Consider the following 25,893-nt stretch of genomic DNA (forward strand, 5'->3'; position numbering starts at 1 on the left):
CGCGTTATTTAACGATATTTGCTTTTGTGCGGAGCATAATTCAATTTTCCCATTCGATTTCCATTTCCAATTTCCTCGTCGCAAAACCCTATCGCTATTCCGTGCACCTTCTACATCCACCTGTGATGGATTTCCTAATTTACAAACCTAATGTTAAACCCTTTAACGTTTTAATCAAGTCCTCTGAATCGGTGCATTAATTTAACTTGTTATGCCTTAATTTGTGGGTGTCCCACGTTGGTCACCAAATTTTTATTTTTTTTTGCTGCAACCCAACGTTCTTTGAAATTTTATTCCCGGGGGTTTGATTTAAACGCTATTAGTAGGTAATTTAAAAGTTTTCTTTTCAAAGGTAGTTGAAGGGTGTACATTAATCACAATTCCAGCGAAGTTTCAAGGGTGAAGGATTCCCAAAACGAATTCTTCCCCCGGATCGTGTGCGTTTGATCTGGTAACTAACCCGGCTCCTCTAACTCGTTTATCCTCCGGATGCATTGTGGATGTGTGTTTGTTCGGTGAGGGCACATCTCCGTCGCACTCGTTGTACGATGGGGATATATTCGACCCTTCGAACCCAGGAGATTACGGTTTACATCCCGACCGACATCATCAACGGGCGGAGGAGGCGACAATGGGATTCGCCAATTATCCCGTTTTCAAATTAAAACTAAAAGTTATAAAACGCACGATCACAAACTATTATCATTTTGCAGAAGTTGTTATATCTGAAGAAGTTTGAGACTAAAATATAAATATCAATTTACCTTGTTATGTCATCTACTTATGCGAAGTTGTTTCATAAACTGCTGTGATTTGCTGTTATGTTTATTACAAAAATATATGAAGAAGTTTTAGTGTAGGAGATGAATAACAATTTACTTAACACCTTTAGCTTATTATGTCACAGCGTAGGGAAGAAATATGATAAAACCGTAGCGCAATTTCGAAACTGTAACTATTAGTTAGTGATTTTAAATGTAAGTTTACTTTTAAAGTTGTGCTATGTTAAGGAATGTAGTAATCATTTTCATCTCTCGAAGATATATTATGAGATCATCGTTTTATTGATTTTTTTTTTAATTGAAGCCAACGGTTCTTTAATTAACAGTCACTTAATTCCTTCAATTAAATTTAATTTGATTAACGTTTAATTACATTTTTGATACTAAAGTGCTGATGAATCTTGAAATATATATAAAGATTTAATGAATTGTAAAAGGTACTTGTTGCATATTTTGCAAGTACTTGTACAAGTTATTCAACAAATGGGGCTTAATGCAATATTAATCAATGAATTTCTTTAATTAACAGTCACTTAATTCCTTCAATTCAATTTAATTTGATTAACGTTTAATTAACTTTTTTGATACTAAAGTGCTGATGAATCTTCAAATATATAAAGAATTAATGAATTGTAAAAGGTACTTGTTGCATATTTTGCAAGTACTTGTACAAGTTATTCAACAAATGTGGCTTAATGCAATATTAATCAATGAATTTCTTTAATTAACAGTCACTTAATTTCTTCAATTAAATTTAATTTGATTAACGTTTAATTACATTTTTGATACTAAAGTGGTGATGAATCTTCAAATATATAAAGAATTAATGAATTGTAAAAGGTACTTGTTGCATATTTTGCAAGTACTTGTGCAAGTTATTCAACAAATGTGGCTTAATGCAATATTAATCAATGAATTTCTAAATGATTTTAGTTATATGTACTAAATTACGCACAAATTAGGTAATTTAAGAAAATATCCTTTGTTCATTATAGGCAACCAAACTATCACCTTCGATTAATTCATATAATATACAGTAATACCTCAGTTTACGTTAGATTCATTGTTTGGTGGAAACTTAATTAATTCTTTTTTTTTTTTTCAACTAATTTTTCATACTTCTAAAAAAAATTAATTTAATAGAAAGAAAAATGTTATGATTGAAATATATTTATTACCAATATCAAGTAAACATAAAAAAGAATGTCCTGAATCAACAATCGTCTATAACGTCATTTTCTTTATTTATTTATTAATAGTTTCAGTATTAATAATGTCCATATAATATAAAAAAGAGTCAATTACAATTTCGCTATTAACGTCTGCTTAATGGATTCAATAATAATATCATATATAATATTTATTTATTCATACATTCATTCATTATGTTTTTTTTTTATTAAAAACTGTGTTTTCATTCATCTTTTAAGTGTAATAACAGTTTCCTTTCGATTATCTAAGGTTCCTTACAATCGTCTTTAATATGCGAAGGACGTTCTCCGTCTGTTTGTTGCAGTTTCTGAAGTATAATAACTTGAATTTAAAGCTTCTTAGGTTTTTCTTTTTTTTCATGTGTGTTTGAAGTAGATGAGAAGACCTAGAAAAGGGTCATGCAGTTCTGCAGCGTCGTCGGGTAGTCCGTGTGCTGTGCGGATCCTTGGATCTGCTGGGAGGATTGCACCGCGGCCATGGCCATCGAAACGGGCGTCGTGGTAGGATGATACGGCACCTAGAAGAGATCATCATCGTTGAGAGAGCGATTAGTAAGTGTAATGTGATGTTGGGCGTACGGTGGAGTTGTGATGGAATCTCGGATCCAACATCATCGCAGCCGCAACGGCCGCTGCCGTCGACGTCGCCGAAGAGTGGTTCGATCTCGCCGCCAACATGTGATGGTTGACCACGTTGTTGTGATGCTGACCGGGACGCTGGTTGTGACCGAGGATCTGGTGCTGGATGTTGTGGCTGTGATGATGGAAGTCGGACGGATCTCCGAAGTGATGGTAATTAGAGTTCAGGGTGGCCAGATTTCCAGCTGCAAAGTTTTAAATGAAAATATCTGCTTTCCAGCCGATTGAAGACGTCTTACTGCCAGCCGTAGTCGAATGGTTCTGATGGTGCATGATCAGATCCTGGATCTCGGAACCTATGGGCTGAGTCACTGTGGAAGCCGTCGCTGCGCTACCGTTGTTCGCCGGGAAATTTATGTTGGAGTTGTTGGCGTTCGCGTTGTTCGATGACGACGAAGACTCCGGCGCTGCCTGGTAATCAACAACAAACTTAATAACTTACACACTAAAACAACGAAATCAAGTGTGTCTTTAACGCCACCACATGAACGTATTTGCCAAGTAAGTAATGAGTAAGATTGTACCTGTTGCTTCGAAGATCTGCTGCTTCCCGATCCACTTCCACTTCCCGAATTCCTCATCGGTCTCGCCTTGTACGGAACCTTAGCGCTGGCGTTCTCCCCGTGGTGTCTGGTGAAGTGCTCCTTCAGCTTGTCCCTCCTCGAACTGGCGTAATCGCAATTGGAGCACTTGAACGGTTTCTCCTCGAGATGTATCCTTTCGTGTCTCACCAGATGACTCTTCTCCATGAAGCCGCGGCCGCAGACGCCGCACGAGTGCGGCCTCAAGCCATTGTGGCTCTTCGCGTGACTCGCCAATTGATTCTTCTTCGACGTGGAGTACTTGCAATGAGGATACGAACACCGGTAGATATCACCTAGAAAAAAAAAACGTTCTTCTGTAGTGATTTATTTTTTTGTGGAGGAATAATTAATTATACCGGCGTGTATCCTCTTGTGCGCGATCATGTGGCTGAGGAATTTAGTGTGGAAGCCGCACGTCTCGCACGACAAGTTCTTCTCGCTCGAATGGGTCAGCATGTGCGTCTCCAGGTTGTGCTTGTATCGGAACGACTTGGTGCACTGATCGCACTTGAACGTCTTCTCCGGCGTGTGGATCTTCAGGTGAGAGAGGTAGTTCTGCTTGACGCGACACTTGAACGAACAGAAATTGCACTGATACACGGAATCCTCCAGATGCTTGGCGCGGTGCGCAATTAGCTTAGCTATTTGGTCAGTCGTTGTATCACCTCATCAATTGAACGAATTAATTAGTTAATGCGAATTTATTTTTTTTGTTGCAGATATCGGTCTTACAATAATCACATTTGAATGGTGGCCCAGTGAAATGCACTTTCATGTGGTTGAGGTAATCCCCGTGGTACTGGCACACGAAATTGCAGATTCCACACTTGTACGTGACATCCTTGGAGTGGCTGAGGGCGAGGTGCTGCTCCAAGAGGAGGCTGTCGTTGATGTTCGTGAAGCAGATCGGACACTTGATGCCGACTTTTTCATCGGTATCCGAGTCTGCAAGAAGAAAAGTTTGTTTTTTGTGAACGTTTCAATTACCCCATGGATCACCTAGAAGAGAAGCAAGCTGCGTTAGCAATTGAATTACCGTCGATGTTATCTGTTAGGTAATCGGACAGGCTGATCTTCTTGTTCTTCTTGGCGAGCGCCCTCAGAGCTGCCCCTTTCAGACTAGGCTTCAAACCGGCCATCAGCTTCTTCAGAAAGTGCTCCTTCCTGTTCCTGTTCCTTGCCTTCACGATAATACTAGCATGCGGTTCCTTTTCGTTGCCCGAAGAAGCTTTACCTGCTTCGCCTTTCTCGCCCTCTCCCTTGTCTTCCGGCTTCAACATCTAGAGCACAGAAAAAACGGCAAGTTCAGCCAAGTGTTCGCTTTTCAATTTGTTTTCCGAGTGATCACTTTTTCGCTTTTTGTCTTTTACTTACTTACTTGTTCGTATTTGGCATGGAGCATATCGTATTTGGCCTGGTAGTTGGACATCAGCAGGTTGTTCTGCATGAGCGTATGCAGGAAATAGTAGAGACTCAGCTCGCTCTTGGTGTAGAGTTCGCAGTGCTCGACGTGCTTGTAAATATCGTTGTGATCGACGTTCGTCCAGCTGACCTCGCGCAGCAGCTTCGTCAGCTCCTTTTCGCGATCCTGGATGTGCTTGCCGACCCAATCCGTCAAGATCTGCAGGAGCTTGTAAAGGCTCACCACAAACATCTGAAATCAATACATTGTTGGTGGGTGCGTTTTGTTGTTGTGAGTGTATAAGCTTTTGTTGCTCATCATACTTTGTTTTTCAGGAACTCCTGCAGCTCGAGCACGTGCAGACCGAGCACCTCCTGACCGTCGCACACCTCGTTCAGGTGCGTCACGATCCAATTCTCGACCAGATTTCCTAACTGCTTGAGCTTGAACCGTTGCGTCAGGTAGAAGGTGAAGAGGCAGTTCTCGATGCTCAGTTTCGTGCCCAGAAACTCGATGCAGTATTCCACCACTTTGGTCATCAAGAAATGATCGGCGAGACGAAGAAGTTCCTCGACGTTCGCATGCTCCACGGTCACGCGTCCCGTGTACATGTAGTTGATCAGCGTGTTGAAGATCTCCACGTCCGTGCAGCTGACTGTAAGATGTTCCCTGGCGACTTTGTGATGCTTCAGTATGGAGTCGAAGTAAGGTGAGCCGCATGCGAGAACGTTGCGATGCGCCTTCACCACTTTGTTGTTAACGAAGAGCGTCAGATCGCAGAAACTGCTCTTCTGCTTCTGATCATACAGCCTGTCCAGCATCGCTCGAGGCTGCTCTTCGCACGAGAACGTCATCGACGATACCTCATTCATCATTAACTGAAAGAGAAAACCATATCACACCACACGAGTACCTCCAGCAACAACAAGAACAACACACAAAACACACATAAAAAACAACAACATCAGTACAATCCTCGCACTACACATCTATTTCCTTCCATCGATTCTTCATTTCTTCGCAGCTCTTCAATCGCGGTCTTAATCCCATAGCTCTCTTTCATAATCATCATTCTATCAATATTTGTAGCCTGTCTTCATACCTCTCGATACATCATTTCAAAGCCTAAAAACAAGAAGGCCAAAAAGCAAACATTTAACTCTACAATTTTCATCAATATTCCTTTTTCCCAATATCTTAATAATAATAATTACTTAAAGCGAAAATGTAACTACATTAAATACGGATTTCTAAGCAATTCAACAATTACTCTTTGCTCAATGTTATATAATTAATTAATAATCGTTACCAAGGAGACGAAGAATGTTATAATCCTTAAGAACGGGATTCTTTAGCAAAGTGTTACCTAGGAGATTTAAATAGTTTGATTCTTTAATACTTTAATTTAAATATTTCATTTTCTTAGCTATGGAAAACTAATTTTTTTTTATCAAACTTTTTCTTTTGTCCAAATTCCAAAGAGAAATGCATGAATAAAACCGCGATTGATTCGCCTCCACGTATTGCCGGCACTCTTTTATTGCTAATCATAAAAAAAACCTATTGATTATTCCATAAAATGTGCCCGGAAATGAAAAAAGAATAAAAGGAAACACTGTGTATATTCGGTTGCGGTTTATATACAGGCGCGCAACTTTGGTTGCCTATAAGTTTAATTGTCGGTTAAACAAATGCGTGCGGCTTATAAACAATTGAAACTATTGCGTTGTAAGACCATTTAAACGAGCAATAAATCGATGCAGATGCAGAAACTAAAAATTTAGTAAGTAATTGGATGCTTTTTCGGCATGATAAGCGAATAAAATGTACATTACTTTTGATTATTTTAGTTTAAACTATGTATACTTTATTTCAAGGCTAACAACAATATCAATAACAACGTGGATTTGGGAATATCTAAAGGATGATGTTGCTAGGATACAAGCTTTATTGGGTTGCAAATCTAAAACAGCGTGAGGGATGGTATCTATGTACGTTTTTTTTTTATTTGGTTGCTAAAGAGTTTCAAGTAGAATTTTTATTGTAGCAACCAGACATGCTGTTCTTCTTACGTTATGAATGAGACGTCGATCCTGATGGGTTTCCAGCTGCTGGAATCGTTCATCGTCGATGAGGATGGTTGCAGGATAAATGCATTGCCGAAGGGGGATATTGCACGACGCGGAAAAAATCGAAACGTCCTGCTGCTGTCGTTATCCTTGCACCTCTCTCCTGTAGGGAAATCCCCCCCCCCAATCCCAATCCTGCGGCGCTGCCAACAGTCAAGGACGTAGACGAGAAATCCCCCAAGCGGCCAGCAGGAATATCACCAAATTAGGTGCGGTTCCGTCTCGCAGGACTGCTGCAATTAAAAACGTAAACAAATCATGTCTCATCAAACCGGAATACAAGGCACGTAAAAACCCATCGAATCGAATTAGAAACGTTTATTAACCCAAATTTTCTTAACAGCAAATGATGAGCTGAAGACTTACTTTTCCAAATGCAGGAATGGTAAAATAAGGCTTCTCAAAGTGATCATAGACAATGGTAATTATACGCATCCCAATGAACTTTGCCATGGTTATTAATTTTGTTTTAATTTGCAGAGCAACTGTCGCTGGGCAACTGCAAACCTCTGGATGGAAGCTGGGACAAGGATTTTGACAGGTTCCTCACACCTGTTATTGAGGAAAACAATCCGTGCTACATTTTGTACAGGTCTGAACATCTGTTTAATTTCTTTGCGAATATTCTTGATGTTTATTTAGTTATTTTGTAGGTTGGATAGTAAAAACTCCATGGGTCATGACTGGATCTTGATCAGCTGGTGCCCAGACACCGCCCCCATCCGGCAGAAAATGCTGTATGCATCCACAAAGGCCACACTGAAACAGGAGTTCGGCACTTCTTTAATCAAGGATGAGATTCATGGCACTGTTTTGGTAATTGTTAATTTTTGTAACAATATTTATTGAATCTAATTAGATTATATTAACTTTAAATTTCGTTACAGTCTGATGTAACTTTCAATGGTTACATGAAGCACTTACAAACTGGCGGAGCTCCAGCACCTCTTACGTCCAGAGAGGAAGAATTACTGGAGATTAAGAAGTCGGAGATTAACACGGACGTCCATATAGATACAAAGCATCAAACGCTCGGCGGAGTGCTGTTTCCCATTTCCGACGAAGCCAAGAACGCCATCAAGCAGATGTCTTTAGGTGTATACGATTATCTTCAACTTAAAATAGGTGAAGAATCACATAATATCAGCGTTTCTGGAAGAGGTGAACTGACCGATTGATTTCGTAGATATTAGCGAGGAGAAGGTGCATTTGGTCACGGCCGAGAACTTAAAACTGGACGAGATGATCTCGAAGGTTCCCAGCGAAAGCGCTCGCTACCACTTATTCAACTTCAAGCACACTCACGAACGAGATTTCCTTGAAAGCATTGGTAAAGTAATCAATCAGCAGCTAAAGATTTTCTTTAAATTGACCATTTTCTTTGCAGTTTTCATTTACTCCATGCCCGGTTACAATTGCTCAATCAAAGAACGCATGTTATACTCCAGTTGTAAAGGACCTTTGACGGACACGATCATCAGCTGGGGCGTAAACATTGCTAAAAAGGTAATATTATATAATAATTAGTCTTTGAAAAAAAAAATAACATTTGTTGTCTTTGTTTTCAGTTGGAAATTGATGATCCAACAGAACTATCGGAACAGTATTTGTACGAAGAGCTGCACCCAATCAAGAACCTCCAGAAGCCGAAGTTCTCGAAGCCAAAGGGTCCACCCAGTCGAGGCCCGAAGAGACTCACGAAGACGGCCGATCAGTAACTTGCCTTTTTACCACAATTCCTAATTACCACCATTATCGTTCTCTCTCTCTCTCTCTCCTTTTCGTTTAGTTCCCTCAGTTTTTTTTTTATTAATAATTTTCTTTTTTTTTGGTTATTTCCACGCGAATCGCAATCTTCCAAAGTTAAACGAAAAACGCGGAATCACTATTAATTTATAGTAAGAGACGATTGAATGTTTGGTTTCTTGTCGCCAGGGACGCAATTTCCCGTGCTCAAAATTACCGGTAATATGCGGACTTTCGCATACCTAAATCTACTATTAACTATATGTTTTAATCTGATACATATTAATATTTACATCCGTAATTTACTGCACTATTTTTTATATTTATTATATATTAAGTGTATCTTCTATGCGAGCGGCATTATTTATTGTTGAAACGTAAATTTTATATATCATTATTAACGATAAGATCGTAACGTTTTGAAGTACGAAGAGATGCGAACATATGATGTTTTTTTTTTTTAAATCGTAGATGATGTAACTATTCATTAAAATGAAATAATCTATTAACATTTGTATTGATGGATGGAAACGGCTTTCAGACTGCGTTTTTGAAGCGCAGGGACCAAAATTATATACGAACAAAAAATCTAATTTACTCTTTGATTTGAACTAATTTGGAAACCCGTAACGACTCCAATAGTTGCTTTATGAAAAAACGGAATTGATTATAAAGAGAACACTAAATCAGAAATACTCCAATTTAATGCTCTCTTTATGAAACTTACTTATCCTTAAAGCGAGTATTAAAGTGTCGAGTAAAGTGCGAATTAACGCTAATTTCTTTTCAGCGCGACATCTCTCGATTACAGAACGAACCTAACCAACATCGATTTATATTCTAATCGTTACAAATTAACATACGCTTTGCATACAATGAAATGTTAATGCTAAAAAAAGTATAACGTAATTAACGGTAATTGAGTTAATTACGTATCCGTTAATGATTTAATATATTCAAATTTTTCTGACAACTCTCGTTGGTTGGCGGTGGCTTTGATCGATCAGCTGATGGTCACAGCCCCCTATTTGTTTTCAAAACAACAAAAATGTTGACAAGATGAGATTGTTCTCCTACACTCGGCTCTGCATCATCCTAACAGTTTTAATCACTATCTTTTACCTGTACTGGAGCGTCTTCAATTTCGAGAGCAATGAGTCCGTTCAGATTGGAACTGGGAGACCTGTGCTTCTTCCCACCAAGAAAAAACTTGTTAACAGGTGAGAGAACAATTGAATTCAGTTTTGATTGTCGATCCTAACATTTGTTTTGCAGTCACATTGTTACGGTGGCTGTGGTCGCGTGCGGGGACAGGCTGCACGAGACCCTGACTATGATCAAATCCGCTATAATGCTCAGCCAGGTACATTTGAGGTTCATCGTGGTCACTGAGGATAATCTCATCGAGAACTTCCAGGAAAAAGTAAGAGATTTTTCCTAAGCCTACTATTATATTTCTGAATTGTCATGATTACATTTGTCAAAGTCATAGACAAATTGATTCGTTTTATCTTTTTTTTTTTGCAGTTGAGCGAATGGCAGGAATTTACTAACAACGCGTTCACTTTCCGTGTGATGCCGCTAACGTTTCCTAAAGACAATGCACAGGAGTGGAGGAAACTGTTCAAACCGTGTGCAGCTCAAAGATTGTTCTTGCCTGTAAGTGACAATAGCCTAAATGATTTAGTTATGTTAACTCTTCGAAGTCTGTTTTGGATGATATCGACTCGATTTTGTACATGGACACGGACACCCTATTCCTGACTCCCGTCGAGGACGTTTGGGAGCATTTCAACAACATGAACTCTAGTCAGATGGCGGCGTTAGCACCGGAACACGAAGATCCAAACGTCGGATGGTACAACAGATTTGCGAGACATCCGTATTACGGCCCTTTGGGTAACCTCGATAACCAAACTTGAACATCTAAACTATTAATGGATAATTTCAGGTGTGAATTCCGGAGTTATGCTGATGAATCTGACAAGGATGAGGGAATTCCAATGGGTGAACTACGTGATTCCCATATACAAGCGGTACAAACTGAAGATTACTTGGGGCGATCAAGACATCATCAACATAATCTTCCACTTTCATCCGGGTTTGTTTACGTAAAATCCAATTGCAAACGCATTCAATAACGCTTCTTTTCTGCAGATAAACTTTACATTTATCCTTGCCGCTACAACTTCCGTCCAGATCACTGCATGTACATGAGCGTCTGCAAAAGCGCAGAACGCGCCGGTGTTGCTGTTATCCACGGCTCCAGAGGATTCTTCCATTTGGAGAAGCAACCGGTATTCACCGCCATATACAGAGCGTTCGAAGAAGTAAGTTTTTCTTGCTACAGTTTAAATTTCAAACTTAAATTTGTCAATTAGTTTCAATTGGGAGGAGACATCTACCAGGACTTTTACGAGCCTCTGGAGAACTACTTGGATCTGACGACGGAGACGAGCTGCGGCCACATCATAGGAATTTATCTGAAGAATCTCAGGAGGTACATCGATATCAAAGAGGACAACGCTAGATAATTGACTCAACGAAAACTTAGGCAAGAACAAATTATTTTTGTCTCTTTCTCTTTATACATACGAATCTATATATATACACTTTTTACACTGATATTATTGTGCAGGGAGGATAGGAAATTTTACGTTAAAGTAATTTAATTTAAACTAAACAACAACAAAAAAAAAACAGTATTAAAAAGAAAACGCATTTCAAACAAGACTAATCAACGGATTTATTTCGGTTACTTATCGTCGAGTTTCTCGATGTTTTTCACCTTCTCCACCTCCATGCGTTTATTGTATTCGTTAACTATATCCAAGTTCTCCCTCTGCATGTAATCTTTAACGCCTTCGTTAAACTTCTCCACGCGTTTCTTTCCAAAAACCGAATTCCTTTCGCGGACATCATCTATCGTCATTCCGGTTAACTTTAATATTGCAAGAGTTGATCCACCGGCCACGCCTCCAAGCACCATACCTAACCAACAAACATTAGTTTAAACCAATCAAATGACTTCATTTGATAACCAACCTAAAGCTCCTCCCACCAACCATCCCCTAGGTCCCATATTAAACTTGTACATCAATCCCGTGCAAATTCCCGCCACGAAATGCTCCATTATACCAGTCTTATCCCTATACACTGCAACAGCAGAAGAAATCCCTCTAAAAAAAATGCTAAATTAATTAAAAATCACTTAACAATTAGGAATAACTTACACATAACTAGTTGTGAATAAACTCAAACGCCAGGCCCATCTGAAAGCCCCCTTTCCAAACCCTAAAGTCACCTTATCCTGCAGACGTTTCTGAAACATCAACCATCAATGAAATTACACGATTATAGGTAAGTTAATTTTACTTTTGCTTCAATGTGATCTTTGAAAACTGTCGCTTGATTGTATTTAAAGAATTCCAGATAGGCGCTCTTGCTGTGCAAAACTCCACCGTACAGAGCACCAGAGAAAATGCTCATGCATCCGACTTGCAGCACTGTGTTCAACTGTGGACTCAGCTCACCGAATTCACTAGAAATTTCAAAGAGAAACACACTCAGTTAAGGTAATTTTAATTTTATTTATGACATAAATACTTTGGTGTGAACATGGTGACGACCCTATCCCATCCTGTTTCTTCTGTGCTTTTGATCACAGTGCCCTGTACAGGCTTATCAAAGTTCTTAAAGGGATTATTGAACATTCTGGTTTATTCACTTAAGCTATTTCAATAGAACACTTGACAAAACTGACGATTTTAAGGTTAACTTATGTAATTGATTAACACGTTAATTACATGTTAAACAACGTTGGGAATACGTTTTAATTGTTTATAAAACGTTTATTTTGATATTATTGTGTTTATTATTAAATTCTTGTAGAGGAATAATAATAAATCGCGGTAGTTCGTTTGAATCACGTCAAGTAGTTCTAATGACTGAAATTTTTGAAAACACTGATCTAATAAGATTTTTAATTTTTTCTACCATAACTTGAAAACTATAATACTTTTGATATAAATTCTATTATCAGTTATCAATTTATATATTATATGATTAAATCAACGGTTGTAATTATAAACTATAGAAAAAGTTTTACAGTTTTGTTTTAATTCTATAAAATTCGTTTTAGAGAAATTGTAGAAATAATTTGAAAAAATATCCTATTAGATTGTTTTATATATAGTTTACGTTTTGAACTATAATTAGAGTAGTTCATTTGTAGTTGTATAGGGATTTTAGTTTGATGAGCGTTGGTCATTCTGGGAACGAAGAGATGTCAATAAATTGTTTTAGCCAATCAGTGGTTGAAATATTGTTATTCGTTTAGATTTCGAGCGCTTTAATTATACGAAATACAGCCGTAAGTTTACCTTAAACTCTAATTACCTGTAATCAAGTACAATTTGCGTGTAGATTTCTGTATTAAAAAAAAAATATTTGTGTATCATACTTGGCCTGCAATGTCACTTTAGCTTTCTCAATTGTTTATTCATGTGTGTTTTGTTTTTTCATATTGTTTATATTCAGGAAACAGCAGTTCAGGATGGAGAAAGCGGAAATGGTCGATGATATAAGTCATGCATACCTAGCCGAGCAGAGCTTCTTGGTGCATCCGGATGATATGGAAGGTGAATCTTATTAGATTCTCTACTTTATGGAATGATTCAAATTGTTGTTTTCTTTTAGATGATGTCGATCAATTGACTGCAGAGAACACGGACGATTCTAATCACGATGGTGAGAAGTTGGGAGTGCCTCTGAGGGAGCAGGACAGGTTTCTGCCGATTGCAAATGTAGCTAAGATCATGAAGAGGGCGATCCCAGACACGGGCAAGGTGATTTCGGCTGATTTTCTCTTCATCTAGTAATTAACTATGCTTTTGTAGATCGCTAAAGATGCGAGGGAATGCGTGCAAGAGTGCGTTTCCGAGTTTATCAGTTTCATCACAAGCGAAGCGACCGACCGGTGTCACACGGAAAAGCGGAAAACCATCAACGGCGAAGATATTTTGTACGCAATGGGACAGTTAGGCTTTGATAATTACGTAGACCCTCTTAAGATATATCTGCAAAAATACCGAGATGTAAATATTAACTTCTTAACACGAGAAATGTTATAATCGATTTTGTTTTAGGCTGCAAAAAGCGATAGGAATCTGCATCCAAACGAATTGTTCGATGACACTGAAGAACCTTTCAGTAAGTGTATCAAGTTTTGCCTATAATCATGAGTTTATGTTATGAAATCAAATGCGCCAATTGGAAAGCGCCAATTTAAAACGCGCTTTCAAATCCACCAATCGCGTCGATGTTTACTGTCTAACGATTGGTCCATATTTCAGATCCAACGATGTCCGGAAGTATAATGACCACGGAGAATGGAACACCGGAAACGGTCATCTACACATATCAAGACAACTTGCATCAATTCCAACTTGCCTAAAATCTGCTAGAAGAAGCGAAACAAACAACTCATTCGATTTTGTTTATTTTTGTACTGATGGGAGAAAAAAAATATTTTATTTTATTTATATATATATACATAGTTTTTATTCAAGAGAGATTTACCACACGTCCGTCGCTTCTTCTTCTTCGGACGGTTTCGAATTTTCACCTCCAGTTTTCTTGGAATTCACAGCAATAATAATGTTTGTAAATGTTACATTTTATTCTCGTACCGTGTTGAATCAATAATAAATGGAAAACATTTCTTTGCATATCCTTCGACTCGAATGGAGATTATAGAAGCGATCCTCTTCTATCATCAACAACAACAATAATGTCCAGTTTGCGAGAAAATTCTCAAAGTTCATAAGTAAATATCAAGTAGGATTGGAGAAAAAACAAAGAAATCTGCTAGTAGTTCAAAGACTTGATACTAGATGTCTCCTGGAGTATAAACAAAGCTCGCATCAGCTGTGTAAGCATGGGAACGATGTTTTGAGCAAACGTTTTCTTAATTAATTTTCGTTTTAATTTAAGTTTAATTATCTTCGAACAACTTTCAACCAGTGAAAAGGACAAGAGAAAAGCAGCGTTCGGGAGTGAATTGAAAGTACACAGAGAAAACACGGCGCAACGAATGTAAGTAAATTAGCGAAACTGGAAGCAAAGTTCAAAAACTTTCGAACCAATCGAACTTGATTAATGTCAAATAAATTAACTTCCAATTAATTCGCGAATGGAGCTCATTGATTGGTGGAGCGAATTTCAAGGGTTTTTATATAGAGCCCGGGTAGCTCAGTCGGTAGAGCATTGGACTTTTAATCCAAGGGTCCAGGGTTCAAGTCCCTGCTCGGGCGATCCTCTTTTTCTTTCTTAGAAAAAAAACGGTATTTCGCAGACGTTTAAATGTTTCAATTACCATTGAATAATTCACGCGTTTCGCTACGACCCAGTCGAATGGGATATAAAGTTGGAGTTGCAATTGCGTTATTTATAAAATAATAGTTTTCGTTTATTTTGTTTAGTTTTTTTTTTTTTTTGGGGAGAGGGAAAAAAGTTTGGGTTTGACATGCGCGTCGCGACGCCTGCTGTTCGCGCGACGTCCGGCGTCGCATTCGAACGGCGCTCTCTGTCAGAGCTCCAATCCGAATTCAAATCCGACAACCGAAGAGCACAATTTTGTTAACAAAACTTCTTTTCTCTTTGAATCAGATGATGCTACGCGTTTTTGTCTTCGTCTTTTTCGTCGCTTCTTCACTGATCGACTGCAATCACGCAACTGGTAAGTCAATTTTAAATTTGAATCATATAAATTACGTATTTGAAACAAGAAACACAACAAAAATCTTAGATATTTCCACGTACTTTAACATCAATGAAAACAAGAATGTATCCTTTTCCCATTCAAATAAAATCCGCCACAAGTGTTGCTTAACTTTTCAAAAAAAAAAATCTACAAATTCCTTTTTACGTTCGTAAACGTATCTTAAAACATTTTTATTTGATTATTAGTACTAGGATTTATCCCTTGGTTAGCAGTACTTTCTGCAATTATTATAATGCTGTTACATAGGGTTTAACAAAACTTTTACCGCTCGAGCAGGGATTTGAGCAATTCAATTCAAAATTCAAAAAATAACTTTATTTATATAACATCTTTAACATCAATGAAAACAAGAATATATCCTTTTCTCATTCAAATAAAATCCCTTTTAAATACGTTTTTTTAAAACAATTTTATTTGATTATTAGTACCAGGATTTATCCCTACTTTTCAATTTCGTTGGTTAGCAGTACTTTCTGCAATTATTATAATGCTGTTATATAGGGTTTAACAAAACTTTTACCGCTCGAGCAGGGATTTGAGCAATTCAATTCAAAATTCAAAAAATAACTTTATTTATATAACATCTTTAACATCAATGAAAACAAGAACATATCCTTTTCTCATTCAAATAAAATCCAGCACAAGTGTTGCTTAACTTTTCAAAAAAAATTCTACAAATTCGTTTTTACGTTCGTAAACGTATCTTAAAACAATTTTATTAGTACCAGGATTTATCTCTTACTTTTCAATTTCGTTGGTTAGCAGTACTTTCTGCAATTATTATAATGCTGTTACGTAGAGTTTAACAAAAGTTTTACCGCTCGAGCAGGGACTTGAAGAATTCAATTCAAAATTCAAAAAATTATTTTATTTATATAACATAATTATTGACTCAAGGGCACAAACATTTATCTTATTACAAATTTCTCAACATAGTTGTTTTGGGTTTGCATCGGTTTATATTTCTTACACTTTTAACAATGTTATGGAGATAATTGCAGAAGCAATTATTTATATTTGAAGTGTTTAGGATACTTAAGATTAAGATTTTAAACTATGGTTGTTGTATACAACTATTTCTATATTGGAGGGAAAATTTGCGGGGGAAATCCCTTTATTTTATCTAAACTGCTTTAAAAAATATATTAGACCTCTAGGGCCTTATCAATTGTTTATGTAAGACAGGAGTTATGGTGTTGGATGTGAGAGGGTGATGGCGATAGTATTTACATGTGGAAGAGAGAGAGAGGTTATGGTATGGGAGTTTATGTACAGAGTCCACATTCCATTGTCAAATGACGAGGGAAGGGTTTACGGCCCTTTTTTGGGCTAAAAGTGCAATAGTTTTATGATTTATGAGACATAAGTCTGCTTGTTCTTCTATGGTTTTGGCTGCAACGAGTTTGTCACATAATTCCTGCATTTTTTTGACGGCCTTCTTGTACCCTTCAGATCCGCTTATCTTCTGCCATATAAGTGACTTAATTCACTTTCAAAGTCCTTATTTTTGTAACGTTCCCTTGAATTCGGCACTTGTCTCAATATTGAGGTCTGTTTGTACTTCAACTCGAGATTTATTCCTTAGATCCCATATGTTGACTTTTGGATGAGGTTTCTCCACGAAACTCTGTCTGCATTCTTTGTATGCCAGCCTGTTCCGGTCGTAGACGTTTTTCCACGAATCGTTGTCTGCAGAGAAGTTTTTATTTTGGTGATGTACTTTCGACATTGCGAGGTTTATGTGCCGGACTTTCTTTTGCAGATCCTTGAGGGTGATAGTGTTCTCCAGGAACACGAAGAATTCTGGTGTGGTCCTCATCTTCGAGACCTTTTTAGGGTTGATCTTGTACCTCTCTTTCAGATCCACTTCAACTTCTTCCGCTGACCAGTCCTCTGGGAGGTTCTACATGACAAAGACATGTTTCTTTTTATTCTCCCTCGAGAACGTATACAATTTTGTTTTGTTTTCTTCAAGTGTTTTAGCTGTGATCTTCGATACTTTGAGGGGTCGATGGAGCCAGTTCACAGAGAAATTTTCGCATGTGGTGATCCAAAAATCAAAAAAATTCGCCCAACGTGGGGCTCGAACCCACGACCCTGAGATTAAGAGTCTCATGCTCTACCGACTGAGCTAGCCGGGCCATGGAAACTTGGAAATCTATACCATCCAGAATTTTCCGTTCAATTAGAAATTGTATTAAACTTATTTGTAATTAATTTTAATAGTATTAATTACATTTTTACTACTAGAGAAACACTAAGAACGAGGTTTACTTATTCAGTATTTGATGAAAATTCTTAAGTGCGATGGTGGTGTAATGGTCAGCATAGTTGCCTTCCAAGCAGTTGATCCGGGTTCGATTCCCGGCCATCGCATAACACTTTTACCACTGCGATTGGATAATAGAAATTTAGTTGTTTTTTTTTCATTAATAATCTCGAAAGTTACGTAACGTAACGCAATGTTGATTACGTAACCCAGAAACAACGATTTTCGAATGTCTTCAGCTTATCGTGATTTACTCGAGAACCGAGCGTGCTATTTCCATCATCTTATACTCAAATTAAAGCTGAAACTTTCACCTTCTCAATAAGCCCACTGATTTCTGTTATCTGTCTGCTATGAACTGTCAAAAGTGTCATTGCTGAAATGGAGCGTCTTCACGTTTTTTTTTTATTAATTTCGGGATAAACACGTTAGATAATTCAACACGAAGTGAAGATAATACTATTGCTTATTGCTCAGAATTGTAGTATTTACTGTGTTATTACAATAAGCTTTCAGATTTTCCAACTGAATAAAGAACCGAGCGTCTTATTTCCATCATCTTATACTCAAATTAAAGCTGAAACTTTCACCTTTTCAATAGACCCACTGATTTTTGTTATCCGTCTGCTATGAACTGTCAAAAGTTTCATTGCTGAAATGGAGCATCTTCACATTTATACTAATTACATAATTCAACACGAAGTGAAGATAACACTATTGGTTATTGCTCAGAATTGTAGTATTTACTGTGTTATTACAATAAGCTTTCAGATTTTCCAACCGAATAAAGAACCGAGCGTCTTATTTCCATCATCTTATACTCAAATTAAAGCTGAAACTTTAACCTTTTCAATAGACCCACTGATTTTTGTTATCCGTCTTCTATGAACTGTCAAAAATGTCATTGCTGAAATGGAGCATCTTCACATTTATATTAATTACATAATTCAACACGAAGTGAAGATAATACTATTGCTTATTGCNNNNCATTTATATTAATTACATAATTCAACACGAAATGAAGATAACACTATTGCTTATTGCTCAGAATTGTAGTATTTACTGTGTTATTATAATAAGCTTTCAGATTTTTCAACTGAATAGTGAACGAAAAAACGACGCGAATTTATCGTCTCCTGTAAATATTTCAGCAGCGAATGCATAAAACATAAACAACAGGTTTCCGAGGATTTGCAGGTCCTCCGATCTGCTCTAGCCGAAAGTTTGAGTTTGCTCCTTTTCTATTTATTTTTATTTTCCTTGTTCCCTTCTTCACTTCCTATTTTCCGAGCGAAAAACACGGAATAACGATTTATGTTTATATTCCCGATTCCAGTTTGCCTTTTCGGATCTCATTCAACCATCCCCCATCCTCGTTTTCTCCTCTCGACGTATGTAATTTTATTGCGGATAAATCGGAAAAACCGAATCGAATCATATAGCAAATGTTATAAGAATGGATCGACGAAGGTGATAAGTTTTGTAAATATGTAAAGATGAAACGAATAATTTTGTGAGAAACTGAAAGAATTGGTTACAAATAAAAGAAAAAGAAGGAATGGAGCGGAAGAGAATGCGTGTTTGCATTATTTAATTGGCAATTAAAAGGGGTTAGTAGGGTTTTTGGTTTACTCGCAATTTGTCGACGTTAAAAAGGAGGTCGCAAATTCGACGCCGGAATACGGAATTGCTGCGCTCAACAAATAATTGGCTAATTTACGGCTTAATTAGGCGAGGAAAAGTTTGCTTCTTCTACTCTTTTTTTTTTTCACAATGTTAGCATAATTTTTGTTCTACATTCGTTTCCTTCTTTTGGTCCCTGCGGAGGAGTTCGGGTTTTTGTGTGATGCATCCAACACAACACTACAACAGCAGCTCTGTACAAAGTTTTCAGAGTGAGCGCGGAAAATACGTGCGGATGACTTACGTAAACTGTGAAACTGTAATTAAACTGCACTCTACATATTTATGCGACCGCACGAGTACGACACTACACCTCCCATTTACCACTACACTTCTCTTCATCCTCTTCCTCCTCCTCCACCGCCGACAAACAGAAAGGATGTATTGACAAATTCCTGGCGATCCTCGCTCGCTTCCCAAACGGAATTACACCTTATTTACATTGTATACTAACGATGCCCCACACGACACTTTCACCCTCATAAATAATGCTCACAAATCTCTCACTTGATCTGCTTGTAATGATCCAAAACTTAGCGCTCACCGCAATGATTTTGATGCATTTACATATTCAGACATTACGATAAATAATAATTTGATAATTTATAGATTGTGGTATTATTAAGCAAAAGTGTGTTCGCCCGAGCAGGGACTTGAACCCTGGACCCTTGGATTAAAAGTCCAATGCTCTACCGACTGAGCTACCCGGGCTGATGATAAAAAACGGATTCAAATTTGAACAATTTTCCCACGCGCGATAATCTCTTTATCACATTTTAAATAATTTCAAGGTTGTTTTCATCAATTTACGTAATCGCTGACATTGAAATTGTGCATTTTTTTGGTGTCGTAACATGAGCCCGGGTAGCTCAGTCGGTAGAGCATTGGACTTTTAATCCAAGGGTCCAGGGTTCAAGTCCCTGCTCGGGCGTCTCTTTTACATGAAATCATTGAATATTATATAATTTTATAAGTATTTATTTACTGGTTGACTTTAAATGTATTTGATTTTTGTAATGGATTCAGTCGTTTGGCTGTAATTGGTATTAAAAAAATGAAGTAATAGAAAATTAAAAGCAGATTTTGGTGATTTTCTCAGAAACTATTGTCGTGTCCCAGAGATGGAATTCTGGACACAATAGAATATTGTCTTGTGTTGTCGTTGTGGAGTCTCAGTTGTAGGAATTAAATAGTTCAATTTGTTTTTTAAACTAGTTTATTATAATTATTGGTACTCTTTGGTTCCCTTTCCAAGACAATGTAGATCAGAGGTTCCCAAACTTTTTTTGTGTCGTAGACCCTTTGCCATGTTTTTCGGTTTTGGAATACTTACCTGATATTGATTTTTTTTTGTAAATTTTTAACTGTAGTGAAGTTTAGTGTTAAAAACTTAAAGTAAAAACACATGTTAAGTTTTATACATTTATTAATTGAATTTAAATTAAATTAAAACTACTCAAAATAGAATTTTGTATCTGTTATATAAAATATACGTAACATAAAATAAACTAAGCAATAAGTAAATGTTTTTAGTGAGAAGGATGAACCTGATGCTTTAATAATAAAAATTATCAACATTTGGCGTTTAATCTAAAATATTCTGGGCTAATGATGTATAGTCTGTTTCTTTTTTTCGTTAGGAGATTGGTAACAGCGCTGAACCCCCTTTCCACTAGGTATGACGATGGAAAGGAAATGAAAAAATTTCCTCGTTATATTCCATAATACGGGATAAGTAATGGAACGGGTATGTTGTTTTGCAGCCAGAATTGCTGATATCCGTTTTTAAACTGAACCTTAAGTTCTTCGTTTGTACTTAGTTCAGTCAGTTCCTCTTGTATTATGACATTAGTTTTTTTCTATGTCACCATATGGGTTAATTATCCACGGTGGTATTACCATAGACCAGCGGTCGGGGAACCGGGGTAAATTACCCAAAATGGGGTAAAAATGATTTTTTTTTGGGTAATAGGGAAATTTTTCTAATGTGAAATTACTAACATACCAGAAGAACCTCCAGGTTTGGCAGAGGCAATTCTTGAACTTCGATCCAATACTGAAGCACGTATTTAATTTGAGACCAAAGCAAATCTGTCGTCTTTTTGGTAAAAAAATTGCTGACATTTGCAACAACCTACCTTTGTGAACAAGGCTTTTCCACTCTAATGAAAATAAAAACGAAAAACAGAAATCGATTAAACGCCAAAGACTGTATATTCAAATTGCTCTTACATCAAAAAGTCCCAATTTTAAAGTAATTATATCAAACATGAAGCAACACCATGTTTCCAAAACCTGAAGGGGGAAAGTTTTCAATTAATTTTTGTTTGTTCCAATTTAAGAATTTTATTTTGTTTTTCTATTACTATTTCTTACTATTTTCATGTAACTTTTTTTTTTATAAATATGTAAATGCAAATTAATTCAATAAATAATGTTTATTTAAAATTTACATTGATTGTTTTATGAATTCAGAATGGGGGGGGTAATATCGACTTACGCAATTTTTTTTGGGGTAATGGTTAAAAAAAGTTCCCCGACCGCTGTTCTAAAGTATCTACATTGTCTTGGAAATAACCCCAATTATTATAATAAACTTGTTTTAAACCAATTCAATTATTTAATTCCTATAACTGAGACTCTACAACGACAATACCAGAACAAGATATTCCACTGTTTTCCAGAATTCCATCCTTCGGACACGACAATAACTCCCTCGGTTATTTCTGTTGTGTCATCGTTTTAGCCTGTACTTCACGTTCAAAAATGACGCATTACTTCACAGTTTATAGTATTTACACGTTATTACATAATTAAGATTATAAGATTTGGCGTTAACTCAATAGAAACAAAAGAGTATGTGCGATGGCCGAGAATCGAACTCGGATCAACTGCTTGGAAGGCAACTATGCTGACCATTACACCACCAACGCCCTAGTAAATCTCTTTGAGGTTATTGCAAATTTTCTAATTTGTTTATAATTAACAATTAATTAAAAAAAAAATATTCATAATTTTACTCTTTCCAATCCGAATATCGCTTTTTAAATATTTATTTATCATTTAAACTCACAAACTTATCACTTGCTCAAGATGATGCGAAGTTGTCACTTATTGTTTTTTATATATTTTTTTTTTATAATTGTTGTTAGAATCAAAAGAGATAGTGTGCGATGGCCGAGAATCGAACTCGGATCAACTGCTTGGAAGGCAACTATGCTGACCATTACACCACCAACGCCCGTACAAATGTTTATTGCAAATTTTCCATTGTTAATAACTAATTAATTAGCAATATCATTTATTAAACAAGTTGTCAAACTGTCATAAAGTGTTGCCATCTTGGTGGCCATCATTAACTAAACTATGATTACTTGACAGATGAAACGTCATTTAAAGTATGGATGGGTAAAATGTATATTAATATGTAAATAGAAAAATTAGTTTATTAGATAATAGATAACTTTTAACATACGATTATATACATTGCATTAACTATTTTTTCTTTACATTTTTTTTTACATTACATTAATTGTCTTGATTTAAGGTTTGATATGATAATTGTAAAACGTCGAATAATTAAAATTATCTTAGACTTTGAAATGACATGTTTACTAATAAGTAGTAAATATTTTTTTTTTGATGAAATGTTGACAAAATTAGGATGGTGCGATTTTAATTATTTTCTTTTAGAAAGTCATCGACTTCTTCTTCATCATCATCATCGTTATGGTTCAAGTCCAATTCGAGGTCATCGACTATACGCTCGTAGTAGGATTGGATTGCGCTGTCTGGACGTTTGCGCCAATCGACGGGTCGAACGTTCGGACAGATTATAGGTCTGTTCTCGGCCACGGTCGTCTTCATCCTCTTCTCCGGCGGTTCATTTTGCTCCTCGACGATGCTCTCGATGATTTCCTGATCCGTCAACGATTGGCATTTCAACGCGTCCTTCTCGATGACGCTCCAAGTCTCAAGAATTTCTTGCGTGAGCTCTGGTTGTTTGAGCTTGGTTCGTAGATGGTCGATGTTGATGTTCAGAGGTGCGGTGAGCTTTGGTTGCTCCGCGAATTGTCCTTTGAAATTGAAGAGGAAGCAGTTATCCCAGCATGCGACGATTTGATCTCGAGAGATCTTCTCCCAAACGTGGATTAAGAGCGAAGCGAAATTCCGGTAGTTGAAATGGTCCAAGAAGTTGGTTGAGGGTAGATCGGAATCGATTAGAGATTGGAGCAGTTCCGTTCGGTAGTTCTTTTTCACTGTTTGCATTAAACCTTGTTCGATTGGTTGGTAGGTGGATGGAAGGGATTTGATGAAGAATTTCGTTTGGATGAGACCGTCTTCGGATGCGAGGACGGTTTGATGAGCCGAACAGTTGTCGAGGATGAGAAGGGCTTTGGGTTGAAGATTGTTGGAGGTGAGGTGGTCCCTGACTGCTGGTACGAAGAACTGTTTGAACCAAGAGGAGAATATGTCCCGGTCGATCCAACTATTGACGTTTCTTTTATAAATCATGTGTTCATCGTTCTGGGATGTCGAAGTATTTCCGATGCAGAGTGGCTTCAGCTTATGGTTGCCCGATTTGTTGACGCAGAAGAGCAATGTTACCTTGGATTCGTTCATCGATTGTGTCTTTACTATAGTCTGTAGATCTTGATCGTTGCTTGGCAAGAGTTTGTAGTAGAGGATCGTCTCGTTGCAGTTGTAGATCTGCTCATCGGTGTATTGGTCTAAGGCCCAAACAAACTCGCAGCACTGATCATCGCCCATCTCGATGACGAGGGCGTCTCCGCAATCGCGAACCGAATTCTTCATCTTCCATCTGGTCACCCATCCGCAATTGATGTCAGGTCCTTTATCGTTGAGAGCGTATCTGAAGCGTTGCGCCTGCTCCCGCAGATCCATATTGCTGATGGACAAACCGAGTCCGCACCTCTGCAGGAACCACTTGTGCATGCAGATGTCCACCGGATCGCCCATGCACGTCCACGTGTCTCCCAGCTGCACAAACTTGCACGAGTTCTTCATCCATCCTCGTATAGTGCTCGCAGGGATGCGCGTGTCCTTCGCCACCGACGGTATCGTCGCTCCTGCTAGAACCCTCGCTACAGCGTCTGTCTTCTCCTCGGCTGTGTAAGCGTGCCTCACTATCCGTCCATTTCTCACGTAATTCGTCGATGATGATGTTGATGATGTTGCTGCAGCTGTTAGAATCTTCCGTTTCTCTTTTGGTGCTTCAGGTGGAACACAGCCGTCGCCACCGTCGCTCGAAAGGGCTTGCTGCTGCTGTTGTTGTTGCAGCAGCACAGCAGGACGAGACACGGGAAGGACGACGAACACACGGAACGAATCACAACGTGCTGCCGGGATGCGCGTATCCATTTCGACACGTTTCTTCGTCCATCTGAGGCTACGGATGTTATTTCTTCGCTCCGCGATAAACGGTGAAGGAAGAGGACGGCGGCAAACGACGAGATTCGCGTTTTTTGTGTGCAGATGTGTGTATGCGCGATTCCGATCGATAATTCCTGAAATGCATGCGAACTACAGCCGATCGTGTGCCGGAGTGCGGGTACAGAAATTTACAACGATACTCTCTCTCGCTCTCCTTTCCCATCACCCTTCGCCCTTCATTCACATCCCTTCTCGTACCGCCTCGCCGCAGCGTCGCACAGCCCGACCTACCCCAAACATGTCGTCATCTCATATTTTCTTAACTACCATTATCATGACAACATAAGCTGTCAAAACATATAATTGAACAATTGCTGAAGACAGTGGACTTAAACGCCCACATTCTATAAAATGATCCATTATAACAGCGGTTTCCAAACTGTGAGGCGCGGACTCTTGCCAGGGGAGGCGCCAAAAATTTTTAATAAATTAATTTTGATACTATAATATCTTCAAATAAATAAAACGTGTCTATATTATTTAATCTATTATAACAATAAAAGGTAAGGGAGGCGCGGAAAAAAAAAATTTCGGGGAGGCGCGGAAAAAAAAATTGTTTTTGGGGAGGCGTAGTAGCATAAAGTTTGGAAACCGCTGCATTATAAGTATTATATACAAATTTCAGGACCGTATTCAGCTGTAATATTGACTATATGAGCCATTTTTTTCATGTATCCATATTTGTGTTACACTAAACTTGCTGTTAACTTTTCTTGTTACACTAACAATTGTTACGTAAAGTTAATTAATGACTAAGATATAAAGTATCTTACCGCAAAACACTTGTCAAATGTGACAATCAATCGAAATTACAAAAATTGACTTACTTATCTCTCTCTAAGTCAGCGGTCGGGGAACTTTTTTTAATCATTACCCCAAAATATTATTGCGTAAGTCTATATTACCCCCCCTCCATTCTTAAAAGAAAACAATCAATGTAAATTTTAAATAAATACTATTTATTGAATTAATTTACATTTACATATTTATAAAAAAAAAGTTACATGAAAATAGTAAGTATGTAATAGAGAAACAAAATAAAATTCTTAAATTGGAACGAACAAAAATTAATTGAAAACTTTCCCCCTTCAGGTTTTGGAAAAACGATGTTGCCTCATGTTTGATATAATTACTTAAAAATTGGGACTTTTTGATGTAAGAGCAATTTGAATATACAGTCTTCGGCGTTTAATCGATTTCTGTTTTTCGT

At 37.6% G+C, this 25,893-nt stretch overlaps 6 protein-coding genes and 7 non-coding genes across 13 annotated transcripts; 6 read left to right on the forward strand and 7 right to left on the reverse strand.

Annotated features, from left to right (window-relative positions):
• Nucleotides 1-2,185: 2,185 nt before the first annotated feature.
• On the reverse strand, nt 2,186-6,854 carry LOC108559785 (zinc finger protein 184-like). The gene is made up of 10 exons (XM_017917137.1): nt 6,691-6,854; nt 4,942-5,496; nt 4,595-4,870; nt 4,253-4,496; nt 3,949-4,161; nt 3,573-3,881; nt 3,157-3,509; nt 2,872-3,043; nt 2,573-2,817; nt 2,186-2,511 (listed from the first exon to the last, which is right to left on the reverse strand). The coding sequence occupies exons 2-10, from the start codon at nt 5,491-5,493 to the stop codon at nt 2,380-2,382; spliced, it is 2,496 nt and encodes an 831-aa protein (XP_017772626.1). The 5' UTR covers nt 5,494-5,496; nt 6,691-6,854; the 3' UTR covers nt 2,186-2,379.
• A 65-nt stretch (nt 6,855-6,919) lies between these two features.
• Nucleotides 6,920-9,086, forward strand: LOC108559800 (twinfilin). The gene is made up of 8 exons (XM_017917162.1): nt 6,920-7,030; nt 7,091-7,168; nt 7,228-7,339; nt 7,401-7,563; nt 7,635-7,872; nt 7,934-8,077; nt 8,135-8,253; nt 8,316-9,086. The coding sequence occupies exons 1-8, from the start codon at nt 7,006-7,008 to the stop codon at nt 8,463-8,465; spliced, it is 1,029 nt and encodes a 342-aa protein (XP_017772651.1). The 5' UTR covers nt 6,920-7,005; the 3' UTR covers nt 8,466-9,086.
• A 90-nt stretch (nt 9,087-9,176) lies between these two features.
• On the forward strand, nt 9,177-11,205 carry LOC108559792 (glucoside xylosyltransferase 2). The gene is made up of 7 exons (XM_017917149.1): nt 9,177-9,713; nt 9,769-9,916; nt 10,021-10,152; nt 10,200-10,392; nt 10,445-10,594; nt 10,651-10,823; nt 10,875-11,205. The coding sequence occupies exons 1-7, from the start codon at nt 9,553-9,555 to the stop codon at nt 11,025-11,027; spliced, it is 1,110 nt and encodes a 369-aa protein (XP_017772638.1). The 5' UTR covers nt 9,177-9,552; the 3' UTR covers nt 11,028-11,205.
• A 14-nt stretch (nt 11,206-11,219) lies between these two features.
• Nucleotides 11,220-12,370, reverse strand: LOC108559810 (RPII140-upstream gene protein). The gene is made up of 5 exons (XM_017917173.1): nt 12,100-12,370; nt 11,869-12,034; nt 11,727-11,815; nt 11,539-11,672; nt 11,220-11,484 (listed from the first exon to the last, which is right to left on the reverse strand). Exons 1-5 carry the CDS (start codon nt 12,204-12,206, stop codon nt 11,249-11,251), a joined length of 732 nt encoding a protein of 243 aa, XP_017772662.1. The 5' UTR covers nt 12,207-12,370; the 3' UTR covers nt 11,220-11,248.
• Nucleotides 12,371-12,740: 370 nt separating this feature from the next.
• Nucleotides 12,741-14,212, forward strand: LOC108559775 (nuclear transcription factor Y subunit B-1). The gene is made up of 6 exons (XM_017917125.1): nt 12,741-12,865; nt 13,033-13,133; nt 13,192-13,340; nt 13,392-13,589; nt 13,641-13,704; nt 13,848-14,212. The coding sequence occupies exons 2-6, from the start codon at nt 13,049-13,051 to the stop codon at nt 13,946-13,948; spliced, it is 597 nt and encodes a 198-aa protein (XP_017772614.1). The 5' UTR covers nt 12,741-12,865; nt 13,033-13,048; the 3' UTR covers nt 13,949-14,212.
• A 522-nt stretch (nt 14,213-14,734) lies between these two features.
• On the forward strand, nt 14,735-14,807 carry Trnak-uuu. Its single transcript has one exon. It is a non-coding gene; the product is annotated as a tRNA-Lys (tRNA).
• Nucleotides 14,808-17,345: 2,538 nt separating this feature from the next.
• Trnak-cuu lies at nt 17,346-17,418 on the reverse strand. The gene has a single exon. It is a non-coding gene; the product is annotated as a tRNA-Lys (tRNA).
• A 163-nt stretch (nt 17,419-17,581) lies between these two features.
• Trnag-ucc lies at nt 17,582-17,653 on the forward strand. The gene has a single exon. It is a non-coding gene; the product is annotated as a tRNA-Gly (tRNA).
• A 2,214-nt stretch (nt 17,654-19,867) lies between these two features.
• Nucleotides 19,868-19,940, reverse strand: Trnak-uuu. Its single transcript has one exon. It is a non-coding gene; the product is annotated as a tRNA-Lys (tRNA).
• A 147-nt stretch (nt 19,941-20,087) lies between these two features.
• On the forward strand, nt 20,088-20,160 carry Trnak-uuu. Its single transcript has one exon. It is a non-coding gene; the product is annotated as a tRNA-Lys (tRNA).
• A 1,930-nt stretch (nt 20,161-22,090) lies between these two features.
• Trnag-ucc lies at nt 22,091-22,162 on the reverse strand. Its single transcript has one exon. It is a non-coding gene; the product is annotated as a tRNA-Gly (tRNA).
• A 236-nt stretch (nt 22,163-22,398) lies between these two features.
• Nucleotides 22,399-22,470, reverse strand: Trnag-ucc. The gene has a single exon. It is a non-coding gene; the product is annotated as a tRNA-Gly (tRNA).
• Nucleotides 22,471-22,657: 187 nt separating this feature from the next.
• LOC108559765 (jerky protein homolog-like) lies at nt 22,658-25,091 on the reverse strand. Its single transcript, XM_017917115.1, has one exon. The coding sequence runs from the start codon at nt 24,609-24,611 to the stop codon at nt 22,905-22,907; it is 1,707 nt and encodes a 568-aa protein (XP_017772604.1). The 5' UTR covers nt 24,612-25,091; the 3' UTR covers nt 22,658-22,904.
• Between the last annotated feature and the right edge of the window lie 802 nt (nt 25,092-25,893).

Source organism: Nicrophorus vespilloides, unplaced genomic scaffold, assembly GCF_001412225.1.
Source record: "Nicrophorus vespilloides isolate i.1.1-1 unplaced genomic scaffold, Nicve_v1.0, whole genome shotgun sequence".
NCBI lineage: Eukaryota > Metazoa > Arthropoda > Insecta > Coleoptera > Silphidae > Nicrophorus > Nicrophorus vespilloides.